At 35.0% G+C, this 16,252-nt stretch overlaps 1 protein-coding gene across 1 annotated transcript in view; it reads left to right on the forward strand.

Moving 5' to 3' along the window:
• SLCO1C1 (solute carrier organic anion transporter family member 1C1) overlaps positions 1-11,201 on the forward strand; it is a gene marked incomplete at its 3' end in the record, with an annotated part of 51,388 nt that extends 40,187 nt beyond the window's left edge. Inside the window, exons 13-15 of the mRNA XM_081311906.1 lie at positions 704-768; positions 9,257-9,374; positions 10,979-11,201. Coding sequence (XP_081168032.1) covers positions 704-768; positions 9,257-9,374; positions 10,979-11,201 — 406 coding nt within the window. The remainder of the gene's footprint in view (positions 1-703; positions 769-9,256; positions 9,375-10,978) is intronic.
• Positions 11,202-16,252: the final 5,051 nt, after the last annotated feature.

The following is a 16,252-nucleotide window of genomic DNA, read 5'->3' on the forward strand; positions in this document are numbered from 1 at the left end:
GGTGAATGGCAATGTTAGAAGGACTCTTTTGGACTGAAGGAGAACAATCATGATGTTTGCCTCTTTTAAAGCAAAAACTAAGTGCTGTGATTTATCGGAAGTATTTAGCGACATGGTGGTTACACATCATTATGATTACTACTATTAAAATCCACAGGTCTAATAAAGTCATAACGTCATATTAATGATGTTCTTGTTGTTTTATGTATTTTTGTACTTTTCTGATAAGTTCAGATCCCCATTATTTAGCAAAAATGTTTAGCATGACGTAGCGACTTATCAAATTTGATCAATTTGGCTCTGTGCTCTTAGATCAAAAGTCACAAAACCTAGTGACATCTTATTGATCTTTTATTATTGCTTCAAATTCTTGCAATTTCTTAGGGAAAATTTCTTTTTTCTGAGCTTTGCTGTGTTGCTAATTAAGCTTACGATTGTACTTTATCCAATACCATTTGAGTATGTCATCTAGGGGTAATTTACCTTCTAGAAATAGTAACTAAACTCACTGAAGCAGTGCATATGACGGAACACAGCTTTTGCACATTTCATCCTCTCCATGTGGGCACCTAGTAGGTTCTCTACAAATGCTGCTTGAACTCGAACATGATTTTGCGTGTGTTAAAGTGATTGTCATTAACATTTCTACTTGTTTTCCTGGGTCTTATTTATTCATTTGTAAGAGTGCTTTTGTTGATTTCAGGTGCATCAAGCCACAACTTAAGTCTTTTGCCCTGGGTATTTACACCTTAGCAATAAGAGTTCTTGGTAAGTATAATCTATGATCTAATTTAGGGTTCCCATCATAAGTATATTTTGAAGACTTTTCTGAATATTTTTAGAGAATTACCATGCATAGCTAAATAATACAAGTGGCTAAGGCTATATTCTTTTTCTTTTCTTCCTTTCTTTGTTTATTCTTTCCTTCATTTCTTTGACCCCTTTCTTTCTGTGTCCCAGAATTATTTACTGGGTTCTGTGCTATCCTAGAGATAAAATAGAGATTTTGTGAAAGGAATCACAGTTTTTGTTTAACACTCTTCCAACACTTTTCTGTCGTTACAAAATCCATTGCCCTTATGACAGAGCCCTCAGAGAGAAAGCCAAATATTACTCAACAAGAAAGGCTGAAGATTAAAAATATTTTTTCAATTATAAAAATGGAAAGAATCCTTTTGAACTGCTCTCAATGCTCATCCCTAAGATATGACATTATTTAGCAAGATCATTTAAAGAAAACAAGGGGATTTAAGTAGACAATTCTTTAAAATATAATTGAATGTTTTTCTGACTATGCAAATTTTTAATATGCATTGGTTAAAACCCAAATAAAACAGTGAATGAAATTGATAAGATTTCTGTCCTTAAAGAGTTCATAGTCTAAAGAAGAAAATAAAATAATTGTAAACATTCCTCTGAAATCTGACAAAAGAGAACTATATAGGAAGAAAAACCTGAAGCTTTTTAAAAATTGAAATTTGGTTTACATAGATCTTGATATCAAATGGTTGTGTATGAAGATACCATATAATCCTAGTGAAACTGGGAAAGAAACAAATTAAGGTAGTGCCTTCATGGCTCCCTGCAGTTCTACAATATAAAAACAGAGATTCTCTAGAAGAGATCAGATGTTGAGCCTGAGTTATATCCCTGGCTGGAACTTATCTGTCTTTAGGATTATAGATGTAACCTACAAAGTAAAAACAATTCTAACTAAAGGAAATGATTTATAAAATTGACGTGATAATAATAATATTTGAAAATGCCAAAAAGTAAACAGAGTCAAGAAACAAATGATAATCTGTGAAAGTTTTGTAATTTATATAACAAATATATAATATCTCCATTATAAAGAGATTTAAATTTTAAGAAAAAGACCACCAAACAAACAAATAGAAAAATGGCTAAGTCTGGCGTGGTAGTATGTGCCTGTAATTCCAGCAGCTCAGGAGGCTGAGGCAGGAGGATCACAAATTAAAAGCCAGATGCAGCAAATTAGTGAGGCCTAAACAACTCAATGAAACCGAGGGGTGGGGATGTGGCTCAGTGGTTAAGCACCTCTAGGTTCAATCCTTGATACCAAAGGTGAGGAGGGATAGAAGTCTCACCTAACTTCATTTCTTCCATAAAAATTTCAGTATGTACTTCTAATTATAAACACCATGGTTTCCTTTGGTCTAATGATTATCATAGCTTAGAATAACTTTTTTTTGTATCAGTTAATATACACTTAATGTTCAGCTTTTTAAAATTATGTGTTTCCTTATACATGCCTATTTGAATCAACAAAGTTCACACATTGAACTTAGCTCATATATCTCTTAAATCTCTTTTAATCTGTAGGTTTTACTTCCTTCTATCTTTTTTTATCCAATTATTTATTGTGAAAAACTCTTCTAAAGAAGATTTCAAAAAAATTATAATGAATGCCTATATAGCCTTCATTTGGATTCATCATATGTGTCAAAAAGACACTAAACTCTCTTTCTTTCATCATATATATATTTTGCTGAATCATTTGTAAATATGTAGTGGACATTCTGACACATCACTGCTGAAGACCTCAGTCTGTATTCTCCTATGAGAGCAAACATGGTCTTATATACCCCTGGTACCCTTCTGGCACCTAAGAAACCCAACATTGATATGATACTTTGTCTATGATATATTTCACATTCAAATTTCTTTTGCTGTAACAATAACATCTATAATACTTTCCTGCTTTTGATTGAGAGTTTATCAAGGGCCATATCTTGTATTTAGTTACCTTTTTTGTCTCTAAAAATCCTTCATTTTTTAAAAAGAGGCAAAGCCAGTTTTTTTTGTAGAATATTCCATCATTTGCAATTATCAGTTTGCTTTTTTCCCCCATAGCTTTATTTAGGTAAAATTGAAGTACAATAAAATGCACATATTTAAAGTATGCAGTTTGATCAGTTTGACATGTATGTAACCAACATGATCAATATTAAAAGAATTTCCATTGCTTTTTTAAAAATTTTGAAATCATACAGACTGTGATTCCTGCATGATTTATCACACTAGAAATCAATCACCTTAAGATATATAGAGTCCCACCCTCACATGTCAACTATTTCAAAATTAAATGGCACACTTATAAATATCTCACAGGTCAAGGAAGAAAGCACAAGAAAAGTAAATAAGTGCTTTGAACTAAGTGACATTAAAGGCTTAAAATATCAAGATCTCTTGGATGAAACAGTACTCATATGAACATTTATAACTTAAAGTCCTTGTATCAGAAAGAAGCTAGAATAACAAATTATGTTCAAATTATGTAGTAAAAAGGAAAAAATAAGGGAGAAGAAATATATGAAATAGAGAAGAAATAATACAGCTAAAATTTGATAAAAAATTGAATAAGTCTAATCAAGAAAAAAGCAAGAACACAAAAATTAATATCCATGGAAACAGACCTATCAAAATAACCCTACAGACATTAAAAGGTAATATTAAGGTAATAGTACAATTGTATACCAACATACGTGATAGCTTATATAACATGGTCTATATTAGAGATGGATCTGTGTGTTGCTGAGAAGAACGTGTATTCAGTCATTGATGGATGAAATATTCTATATATGTTTGATAAGTCTAAAGTATCAATTGCATTTTTTATTCCTATAACTTCTTTATTTAGTTTTTGTTTGGAGGATCTATCTAGTGGTGACAGAGGCATGTTAAAGTCACCCAGTATTATTGTATTGTGGTCTATTTGATTCTTGAAATTGAGAAGGTTTTGTTTGATATATGTAGATGCTCCATTGTTTGGGGCATAACTATTTATGATTGTTGTGTCTTGTCGAAGTATAATTACCTTAAGAGTATGAAATGTACTTCTTTGTCTCTTCTGATTAACTCTGGCTTAAAGTCCACTTTATCTGAGGATATAAACCCCTTCTTGATTTTGCAATCCACATGAGTGATATGTTTTTCCCCATCCTTTCACCTTCAGTCTGTGGATGTCTTTGCCTATGAGGTGAGTCTTTTGGAGACAGCATATTGTTGGGTCCTGTTTTTTAATCCAGTCTGCCAGTCTGTGTCTGTTGATTGATGAGTTAGGCCATTAATATTCAAGGTTATTATTGAGATATGATTTATATTCCCAGTTATTTGGGTTTATTTCTAGTTTTTAATTTGAATTAGTTTCTCCTTTGACTATTTCTTTAGTGTAATTCCTCCCTTTTGCTAGTTTTCACTTTTTTTAATTTCATCTTCATGGAATATTTTGTTGCGAATGTTCTATAGTTTAGGCTTTCCAGTTATGAATTTTTCTAATTTTTGTCTATCATGTAAGATTTTTATTTCATCTTCAAATCTGAAGCTTAATTTTGCCGGTATAGGATTCTTGGTTGGCATCCATTTTCTTTCAGAGCATGGTATATGTTATTCCAGGACCTCCTAGCTTTGAGGGTCTGGGTTAAGAAATCAGCTGAGATCTGAATTGGTTTCCCCCTATACATAATCTGATATTTTTCCTATCACAGTCTTTAAAATTCTCATTATTCTGTATGTTAGGCATTTTCATTATAATGTGCCTTGCTGTGGGTCTGTTGTAATTTTGTTCATTTGGGGTCCTATAAGCCTCTTTATTTGATTTTCCATTTCATTCTTTAGGTTTGAGAATTTTTTCTGATATTATTTCATTGAAAAAAATTGTGCATTCCTTTGGTTTGTATCTCCATGCCTTCCTCTGTCCCACTAAATCTTAAATTTGGTCTTTACATGTTATCCCATAGTTCTTGGAAGTTCTGTTCATGGTTTCTTAACATCTTCTCTCTGTGGTCAAATCTATCTTCAGGATTGTATATTTTGTGTTCATTGCCTGAGGTTCTGTCTTCCAGTGGATTAGTCTGTTGGTGATGCTTTTTATTGAATTTTTAAGTTGGTTTATTGTTTCCTTCATTTCAAGAATTTCTGCTTAGTTCCCCCCGCCCCCCAGAATCTCTGCCTCTTTATTGAAGTGATCTTTCACTTCTTGTATTTTGACATATCTTCCACTTCCAATGTGGTGTTGATAGATTCTGTTATTGGAATATATTGGTTTGTTTGGGCAAATTTGTTTCCTTGTTTTTTATATTATTTATGTGTGTACCCATCTAGTAGTATGTATCTGAGGCAATAGTGTTTCTACCCTGTGGACTAATAGTTTCCCTGAATGTTTCTAGTACTTCACTATTTAGGAGGAGAAAAATAATAACCACCACCAATGCAAACAATATACAGCATTAAGCCAAATAGTTCCTACTATGATGCCTACAATGTTAATTATCACAATAAACATAAATAATATGATCAGTTATTGCCTATTGTAAAAACAGCAAGTTTTCAAAAGAGTTTATAATTTCAAATAGTGGATGGGGAGAAAGAAGAAGTGATATAGGGTATGATGATTATGAGGGAGCAGGAGAGAAGTGGTAAAAAAATTAAAGGAAGAGTAAAAGAGAGAACAATAGAGATTGGCTGTTAGCAGAAGAAAAGAGAGGATCAAGGGAAACAGTAAGGGAAACATATACATATATAGAGTAAAAAATAAAAACATTAAAAATAAAGTAAGAGAATACAAAACTAAAATATTCTATTTTTTTTTTTTTTAGAGAGAGTGAGAGAGAGGAGAGAGAGAATTTTTAATATTTATTTTTTAGTTCTCGGCGGACACAACATCTTTGTTGGCATGTGGTGCTGAGGATCGAACCCGGGCCGCACGCATTCGAAGCGGTCTAATCAAGCATCCTAGTTTACAAAAAAACTAATCCATGAAAAATAACTGGCTTTAAAAATGTCAGAAATGAGGAAAAAAACAAATATGAATATGTTTAAATGTACATGTAGCATTAAGGTTATAATTAAACAGAGAAAAAAGAAAAAAAAAGATCTTGATGAAAGTTAAAGAATTCTTTCCATTGGAGTTCAAAATGTTCTGGAGATTCTAAATCAGTGCACCTCCAGGGCCCAGTAATTGCCAGTCCACCCTGAAAGACTCACCTGGGTTCCACTCATGTGGTGGAGGAGCCAATTCTTAGTTTCCAGTCACCTGCGGCCCCATGTTTCCTGATCTCGGGGTTCCATCTCCAAACTCAATCTCTCCAGCCCCTGCTCTTCCAAATTCCTGGCCAGGCATGCCTCTCCCAGGTGATCCTGCAAGTGGTCAGATTGGAGGAGAAGGGGTAGAGCCAGGTGGGTTTCCATGACCAGTTGTCCTCTGTGAAAGCCTCTTTCCCCATATGATTTTTCTCCTGGTCACTTAAGCACACTGTATGTCACTCAGTGTGTATTTACTGGGCCTGTATTTCAGGTCAAACTTGGGTTTGCCAGAAATCGTCCCCCTCAGTTGCCAGCCCCTGTGCAGCATCTGCAAAATATTTCCTTCCTTTGTCCTCTGCACACCACCTGGAGAGATGGAGGCATCTTTCTCTGTACATAGATATTGTGCAATGCATCTTTCAGGTTTGCCAGGCAATGTCCTTGATCTCTAAACGCCCTGTACCTGGATATGTCTTGGGTCTCCCAAAACTGTGGGTTTCTTTAATTCCCTTATCCCTCCACTATGCTCATGGAGGGATTGCTCTGGCTGGTGCTTCCAGCCCAGCCATGGCAGTGGCTGTGCTGCTGGAGATTTCCTCCTTATTTTATTATATCCAACCTCCTGTGTCCTCTATTTGCTTTGAGTGTCCAGTTTTACATTTCAGTAAAACTTACCCCCCCACACACTTTTTTTTCACCCCCCTTGCTGAGTAGCTGCCTGTCTGCTTTCTTGGCTTCACTCTACAGAGTAGCCAGGAAGGTGACCTCCTTTATTCTGCCATCTTGAAAAAAAAAACTCAAGATGTATTCTTATTGATAAAAATACAGAAGTCATCCAGACTGATGGACAATTGAGTACAGAGGAATACTGTGAGACAGGTAGCAATATATTCAGTGGCAAGTAAATGGCTTCAATAAAGAAAAGCTGTTTGGCATGAACCTCAAAGAAGCAATGTTGAAAGAGTTAGAGCTTGGAGGTAGTGACAACGTAGTAGCGTGTCAAACCCCACTTCAGATATGGTCCTGTGATATGTAGAAAATACATAAAGAACATTCCCCACCAAAGGGAGACACAGGGTAAGTGGTATCTTGAGGGAAAAGGATGTTTTCATTTAAGAGAGAAAGTGGGAGAGTTTCCTTGGAAGGGAATTTGTTTCTGAATGAGAATTTCCTAAAGGGGATTCTGGGAAGGAGCTGCTGGCAGTGGGGATTTGTGGGGAGGAGTTAGCACAGAGCAGTATGGAAATGAAAGGATGATGACAGAAGATGACCAGAGGTGCATCATCTTGGATGGTGGCCAAATATGATGAATATCTATCTTTTTGCTTTTGATAAAAAATAGATCAAATATATTTGGTGAGAACGCTATGCAGGTGCTATTATATGCTGCTTGGTACATCCCAGTGGGAAGCACATGATTTCAATTTATATTATCACTTGGCATTTAGGTTGTCCTCTTGATGAGTGTAGTGTCCACCAATTTTGTCCATTGTAAATCTTTTGTAATTAATAAATTGTATGACATCTTGAGATTATGTGAATATTCTGTTACCCCAAAATCTTTCACCTAAAATTTAAGCAACTTTTGATGATACTGAATTGAATCAATTATTACATGAGTATTTGTAAAACATAGGCAGACTTTCCAATCAAAAATATTTAAAAATATTTCCTACATGTTATCAAAGAACAAATTGATAATCTCTTTTGGAATTGTCATTAATGTGCTTATGTGACTTAAAAAGTTTTAGTGATAGTATACTATTCTGTATAATTACACAAAGTAATTTATAACAGAAGAAACATATAAAAGAGATTAAAAACTCCAATGCCAAAAATGTCTAGGCAGTTGATGGAAATAAGTAAAGACGGCAGCAAGAGAGCAGATTTGGATGTGGAGAATGAAGTCCACATGGACATGACGGGTGGAGAGTTAGGGTGGAAACAGCTGCTATTCAACTGCAGCCAGCTGTTACCATGAGCTGCCGGATAATGCAGTTTTTAAGAGAATTTAGAAATCTACAATTTCACATGAAATCTCCTGACACTTAAATATTAGCTACTTATTAAAAACACAAACTTATGCAGATTAAATAACAGAAATTTATGGACTACCAGTTCAAAACATGAAAAAACTAAATTGTAATTATCTCCTAATACTTTTGTTAAAATTTGTATGTGAGAGATTGTCTTTTCTCTAGAAAGATGAGTTAAGTTCTCAATAAACTGATTGAGAATCTATTTGAATTTATAGCATGTGTAAGAAAGACATGTTTCCTGCTCCCGTATAGCTTTCATTGTACCAGGAAAGGCAATTAAACAAGCCATTACAGGAGAATTAAAGGTTTTGAAAGGAGTACAAGTGCTGTGTGATGTAGAACAAAATGATTTAATACCATTTAGGTCATCAGAATAGCCTTTCCTGGGGGAAAACATTTAAAGTGAAATCCAAAGGGTGAGTGCATTAAGAAGGAGAAAGGATAAAGTGGAAAGTGTTTCAGATAAAGAAAATTATAAAAGGCATTCAAGCAAGTGGGAAGCAGGGAAAGAAATTCAGTAAAATTCAAGTTTGAAATATAAGATAGTGAATATTGCCCAAATGAGGCTAGAAATATACATGAGACCCAGTGTCCAGTTGGCAATGCTTGTCTTAAGCAATTATCTGCCTAATTGAATGACCCAACATCTTTGTGGTTAATGGATTGCAGAAGGTTAAAAAAGAGGCAGAATCATCAATCCTCTATTGCTTTACATAAGGGTATAAGTCATGTCAGAAAGAATAGAGACAAGAGAACGTGTTGTATCTAGGAGGTGACATTGGCATGATTTAGTATGGATTAATGTCGTGATGAACAGAGAAAGGAGATGGTGGAATAAAAGGTGACTTCCAAACTTGTAACTTTAGTTTTAGTTGCCAGGGTGGCTACTAAAAAAAAGAGACAGTTCTTTGGAGAAAGAAGCTGTCCTGCATTGAGTTTGACGTAATGGAAGACAGTCTTCTGGAGGTAAACAAATGGCAGCTATTGCATGAGTTTGGAGTTTATGAGAAAAGACAGAGATAGAGAAAGAAGTTTGTAGACTTCAGCATATAACCGATAGCCTTTCATCTCCCACACATTAATTATTGTACTAAAAGTCAATGGTTTCAGATAACACTTATAACCAAACGTATGCATGTGTTTTTAGGAGTCATTATTTGTCTTCCTCACAGCAGGAATTCCAGCTCCAGTATATTTTGGAGTTTTGATCGACACTTCATGCCTTAAGTGGGGATTTAAAAGATGTGGAAGTAGAGGATCCTGCAGATTATACGATTCAAATGCTTTCAGGTACCATATGTTCCAATTGGGATGTTGCTTCTACAACACCAAAGTGACTGCCACTAATAAGTCCTCATGTAGTTTCACTGCTTGCAAAGTGAAGAACAGTCTAACCAAAAAAGTCTGTTTTATAAATAATTTTATTATTTGGTTCTATGCTAGGTATTTCATTTTCCCCATTCCTTACATAGATTTCCACTTTAAATGAATAATCATTTAAAAAATATGTTAAAAATTCCAGAATATAGTAGCATTTTAGAAGTTCATACACACAAATGGGTAAGTAACTCCCTGAAACTCAGAAGCATTTAAATTTGGGTCACATTTTGGATTTAATTCTATTCTTTTTCATACTGAGCCAAACTGTACCATTTACGTCAGTTATAATCCCCTTGGGCAAGAGTTGAATTTGGCTCTGAATCTCTCCTGCTCTCATTGCCAAACTGATGTTCAATTATTTCAGTACTTGAAATGCATAAAAGTAAAAGGTTTCCGCTGTGTGGGTGAGTGTGTATGGGGTGGAGGGCTTGTTATTTTCACTATAGTATCATTCAGTTCAGTTCATCAAACATTTAGTCCTCTTGTTGCTTAAAGCAATGCTTCAATAGCTTAAAAGCAAGAGGATTTTCTAAAAGACTTACAAACTGAGCATTTCTTAGAGAAATAAACTTGGTGCTGAACCATCTAAGTCGGATGTGAATTGGGCAGACCATCTCAAATAACCATGTTTGATTTAATAGGCTTTGATGTTATGTGTGAAATTTATTTTAGTCTTTGAAAGGGACCTGATCTGTGAGTATAATTTGGGCTTTGCTCATTTGCTAAGGCTGTATTCACTTTAGTGTGGAGACAATATAATCCAGAGACTGAACGTACATTTAAAAGGTGACCGTAATGCAACATTTACCCTGCCTTTCCCTACCTTCATATTTTCTGTCAGAGTATGGAACCTCAGACCTCTCATGGAAGAAATTGATTTAAACCTCTGGTTCATTCTTAAGTCATTCAGCTTTATTGAGGGATCCAATTCCCCTTCGCATTGTTTCATGCACTTGTTTCATAGAAATGAATTTGGGAAAGATCTGAGGATGGGGTAACCACACAGTTTCTCATGCAAATTGGACACTGTTGAGAGTGAAAGGAGTCATTATTAAAATTACACTTGTGGCTGGGGCTATAGCTTAGTGTCATTGCATATATCTGGTATGCTCTAGGCCCTGGATTCAATCCCCAGCACCGCAGGGTAAAAAAAGAAAAAAAATTGCAAAAATAATATTACAATGAAACAATGCTAACATATACTGGGGCTGCTCTGGGCAAACAAGGATGTGGTTATCTGGTCTAAGGGACTCATTTTCAGAGAGCATAGAGCTGATTACATGGTTTGTAGTAACTAAAAATGATAGTACTGCTGAGAAATTTCTTCATATTAGCACGTTGTCTTTGATTGGCTGGCTACCAGTGTTCATAGAAAGGCATTTTATAGCCACCATTCTACTCTAAAGCTGCATTCTTAAAGAAAACCATCAAGATGATGTCATTACCTTCCTTGTACATTTTATTTCAAGTTAGGTAGTTGCGATAATTCTGACTGAAATTCTCTCCTCTTCCAGACACATATATCTGGGACTAACTATGATACTGGGCATAGTATCCATTTTCCTAAGTATTGCAGTACTGTTTGTTTTAAAGAAAAATTATGTTTCAAAACATAGAAGCTTCATAACCAAGAGAGAAAAAACAATGGTGTCTCCAAGATTTAGGAAGGAAAATTGTTCTCCAAGTGATCATTTGCTACAGCCCAACTACTGGCCCGGCAAGGAAACACGACTCTAGAAAAGTGACAACTCAAAGGTGTGTTCTCTAATGTGTGGAAATTCAGCAAACAAATAAAAGTTTAATCAAAAGGGTTTTGAATGTGTAATTTCTTTCTTCATGCAAAAAGAAAAAAAATTCTACTTTGCTTTTGATCCTAGGCACTAGATAATATTCCCATAATCAATATCATTAAGCAGAACAAAAGATGCAGATGACAAAACTAGCTTTCTATCTTTTAATTTATACACAGACTCCTTGCATTATTTATGGATTCTGCTTTATCTTGCCTAATGCCCATTGATATGTTAGCTATGTTTCTAAAGAACTATTGTCTCTACTGTATGATTGTTATCTGTAAAATAATTTCTAAACTTACTTACTTTTCAAAAGCCAGGTAATACTGTTAGAAAGTTAAGTCATAACTTAGGCTCCTTCAAGTGTTTTCTTAACAATGATGTTAGGATGGACTCCACACGGAGAAGGAGATTCATTTTTAAGCTCCTCTTTCCTTTGAAATACAACAATGGATACAGAAATGTGTTTGGCAAAGTGATCTTGAGAGATTGGAATTTTGGATCATTCATTCTTCTACTAATTATTTGCATGTGTTTTTTTGTGTGACACTATAAGTAACTGTGTTTATAAATTAATAAAAATTAATGTTAACATGTATATGTGTCCTATGAATTCAATGGGTTGAAAATATTAAGTAAATATTGTCCATGTTTTAATGTTTACAGGCAACTCTCTACTTATGTGTATGATGTGTTCCTAAAATGCATTTGGAAATTGAATTTCTGAAAAATCTATGATAATCTTAGATATTATAACAGAGAAACAGAGTAATGGATTGAGTGACAGTAGGCTGGCTGTGGGGCCTTTTGGTATCACCTGTCTCCCATCACAGAGCCTAGTCATTCCTGGGAGGAAGCTGCATAGCCTGCCAGGTAACCATTTCTCCACAACTGGAAAATACATCACACCCCTTGCCTCTTTCCTGGCTTTTTGGTGCTCCTCCGACAAGACTTAGTAGATTTATCAGAACACCATCTTTAATATTTAACTCTACTCTGTATAATTTTTCTTTCTTCAATATAGCTTGGAAGAGCATTCTTAAAAAAAAAGACAATTTAGGATAGAGACACCCACCCTGCTCCAGCGTGGCACCCTGTTCAGCCAGCTCACCAATCCAATATTGTCCACGTTCTGTGAGTCCTGCACAATCTGGAGAAGACCAGGTGGAAGGGAAAGTTGGGCTAAGAATGTAAGACTGAAGGGTATTCAAATCTGAGTAAGAGCACAGGGTGCCTCAGATGCATAGGAGGAGGACCTTTACTTCCCAAGGAGATTTTCAAAGTCAAACTTGGAATCCTTAACTAGATATTATACCAGCCATTCTAGGAACTGTATTACTTAATCTTTACAGCATTTTGGCATGAGAATCCCCATTTTATAGCTGATGCAACTGGGTTAAGCAAAATTAGATAAACTGCTTAGCCTTGGAGATACACTGCCAGAATCAAATCCAGGTCTAAATCTAAAGTTGTCTTCCCATTATAACAACCTGACCCAATAATGTGATAACTAAATAAACTGTTTTTATTATTTTTAATGTCTCTACATTACTTAATTCAGTCTGCTTGGGTAGCCATCTTCATGTGCATAATTCAACATCTTGAAGAAAATCAATGATCAATATAAACCACAGAAATAATTTACATAGCATATTCTTTTCTTCAAATGCTGTTGTTTTAAAGTTTGAAATGCTTTGCTTTTTAAAAATAGATAAACCCAAAACATGCCATTAACTTAAGTCATATGATGAAGGATGATCCTTTGGAACTGTGAAGACTCTGAGTGCAATGCATTCTTAGTAGCCTTTAGAACAAACAAACAAACATAAAAAGGATACTCCCAGTTAATCCTCTGTGTGAGGTGTTTCTTGGAACCTAAGCCTGGCAAGAAGGCCCAGATGAAAAATTTGGTACCCATACTTAATGCAGTACAGCAACTAAATAATACAAACTAAATTGTTTGCAGTCTTTTAATTTTCCCTTTATATGCCAATGCTGCCAATATGAATGGGAAGGGAAAATTTGAGACTGTAGAAGACAGAAAATGTCCCTTGAATGTATTTATTAACTTTGTCATTTTGTTTGAATTCTTGATTATTGCATTATTTTGTTGTTTTTGAAAATGAACACCGATGTTTTGTTTCCAGCAGGCCTGCTTCAGACCTGCTGCTGTCTGCCAGCCGAGCAGGAATCCTTTTTGTCTGTAAGTTTTACCCATAACAAATATTTACTGAATGGGTGAGTGAGTGCACTCATCAAGGGTTTTCTTTGTAGAGATGTAATTCAAATTCAAATTCAAATTCTCATCCTGTCTCCCACATCCTCTTTATTTTTCAAAGCTTTTTGTAGCAATATCCTGAAAAATAACTCCTTTGCAAGTAAATTGCTAAACAGAATCCTTTCCAGTTTACTCTCCAATAACTTGAAAAATACAAATCAGCCTAGAGGATGATGAAAGGATGGTCTCTTTCATAAAGGACTGAATGCCAATTAAAAGGAAGTGTGTTTTTACGTATGACCATTCATTCACAGTAGAATTATGTGTACAGAACTCAGCTGCATGGCATCTGAGAACATCATTTAATAGGGAATTGAATGGACTAAAAGCAACCCTGAGATTTTAGATAAATAAACTCATCTGACAGAAGTAAGCAGACTTTTTATGCCCCAGAAAGCACATGATTAATTTTTTTTTTGTTTGTTTTAAAAACAAACCAAACCCCATTTCAGAGATCAAAACACTTCCCTTAGTCTCAGGGCCAAACATCCTAGGCAAGGTCTTGATTGATGTGTGGGATCCCACAATTGTTACATGGTCAATGGGCCACTTTATTCTCTTCTATAGTCATGGCTCCTAGAGATGACAAGCTCTTAAAATTAACATCTGATTACCTCTAACCTTTAGGCCAGTAGACTCTAGCAAGTCTACCTGCCAGATGGTGTGATTTAGATTAGATTAAATGACCTGCGCAAAGTAGAAGCAGGCAGACTAATGCTGGTTCTTTCTTTACATCAGGACATCTCAAAAGCAGGCATTTGGCTGGGTGCAGTGGCGGGAGCCTGTAATCCCAGCAGCTTGGGATGCTGAGTCAGGAGAATTGCAAGTTCAAAGGCAGCCTTAGCAAAAGCAAGGCAGTAAGCAACTCAGTGAGTCAGTGAGATTCTGTCTCTAAATAAAATACAAAATAGGGCTGAGGATGTGGCTCAGTGGTCGAGTGCCCCTGAGTTCAATTCCCGGTACAAAAAATTAAAAAGCCAGCATTCAAAACAAACATTTCAAAACCTCAAAAAATTGTTGGAAGAACTTTTGTAACCATTTGCATTGAAGGAATTTCCACCTAAATATCACATACCTATACTCATACATAAGGCAGCTTTTTAAGGAATAAATTGACTGTAACATGTACTTGAGCATATTTATTGTTTTTATAATTTTAAAACAGCTATTAAATACAATATCAAGAATTCTCTGTGCCGAGTGCTTTAGATGTTCTCACTTTCAAAGATCACAATAATTTCCTATGCTATGTATTGTTACTGATAATTTCAGAGGAAGAAACTGAGGCTTAGAGAGTTTTCATAGTTTGTCCAAAGCCAACAAATTCTAGCAATTGGTGGAGCCACAATTTAAACTAAGGTTTATAAGATTTATAGTCATGCTGTGCTTTTATGTCCTAAATCACTAGTCTTCAATAACTCCTCTAACAGTCAATTCTGTATATCTACACTAGGAAATTTTAGTATCTTAAAGCATAAACATGGCTAAATAAAAGTTAAATGATGTAAAATTTTTTAAATGAGAAGTAACAGTCTTCGTGACCTCCCTTCTGTCCAGTTTGGTTTGTTGATCTTTCTGATGGTCACTTTCATATCACCTTCTTGATCTACCAAATTTGGGCAACATCTATTAACTGTCTCTTTTTTGTATTTTATGTTGAAAATTACTTTTTAAAATTAGATTTTTCAAAGCAATGGTTTTGAATTCTGTTTTTTTGACACCTATAACTGATTAACTTTTGTTTCTTCTTTCATTACTTTCTTCCTTCTACCTTCATTAAATATACTTAAAAAAATCTTTACCCAGATTTTTGATTTGTAGCCTTGTAATCATACACTATTTTTATTTTCTTGAAATATCATGAATCAAACAATAAATACTATCTATTGACTCCAGTGCAAGATTAGAAAGTATAAATGTTTTACCACAATAAGTGCTGTGGATGTGGGGAAAAAGATACACTCATACATACACTGATGGTGGAACTGAAAATTGGTGCAGCCAATATGGAAAGCAGTATGGAGATTTCAGTACATTCCAAAATTGGAAAATTGGGAATAGAACCACTGTTTGACCCAGCTATCCCTCCCCTTGGTCTATATACAAAGGACGTAAAAACAGCATACTACAGGGACACAGCCACATCAATGTTTATAGCATCACAATTCACAATAGCTAAACTGTGGAACCACCCTATATGCCCTTCAACAGATGAATGGATAAAAAAATGTGGCATATATACACAATAGAATATTACCCAGCAATCAAAGAGAATAAAATCATGGCATTTGCAGGTAAATGGATGGAGTTAGAGAAGATAATGTTAAGTGAAGTTAGCCAATCTCCCCAAACCAAATGCTGAATGTTTTCTCTGATATAAGGAGGCTGATTCATAGTGGGGTAGGGAGAGGGAGCATGGGAAGATGAGAGGAACTCTAGATAGGGCAGAGGGGTTGGAAGGGAAGGAGTGGGGCATGGAGTAATTAATGATGGTTGAACGTGATGATCATTATTATCCAAAGTACATGTATGAAGACACGAATTGGTGTGAATATACTATGTATACAACCAAAGATATGAAAAACTGTGCTCTATATATGTAATAAGAATTTTAATGCATTCTTCTGTCATATATGAATAAAAGTTTAAAAAATAGGAATTAGTTAAATACAATATTATACATTCAAAATGAAAAAAGTATGTTTTAAGTTCCTGTC

The sequence above is a fragment of the Spermophilus citellus genome (genome assembly GCF_964194105.1).
Source record: "Spermophilus citellus genome assembly, chromosome: 10".
Taxonomy (NCBI): Eukaryota; Metazoa; Chordata; class Mammalia; order Rodentia; family Sciuridae; genus Spermophilus; species Spermophilus citellus.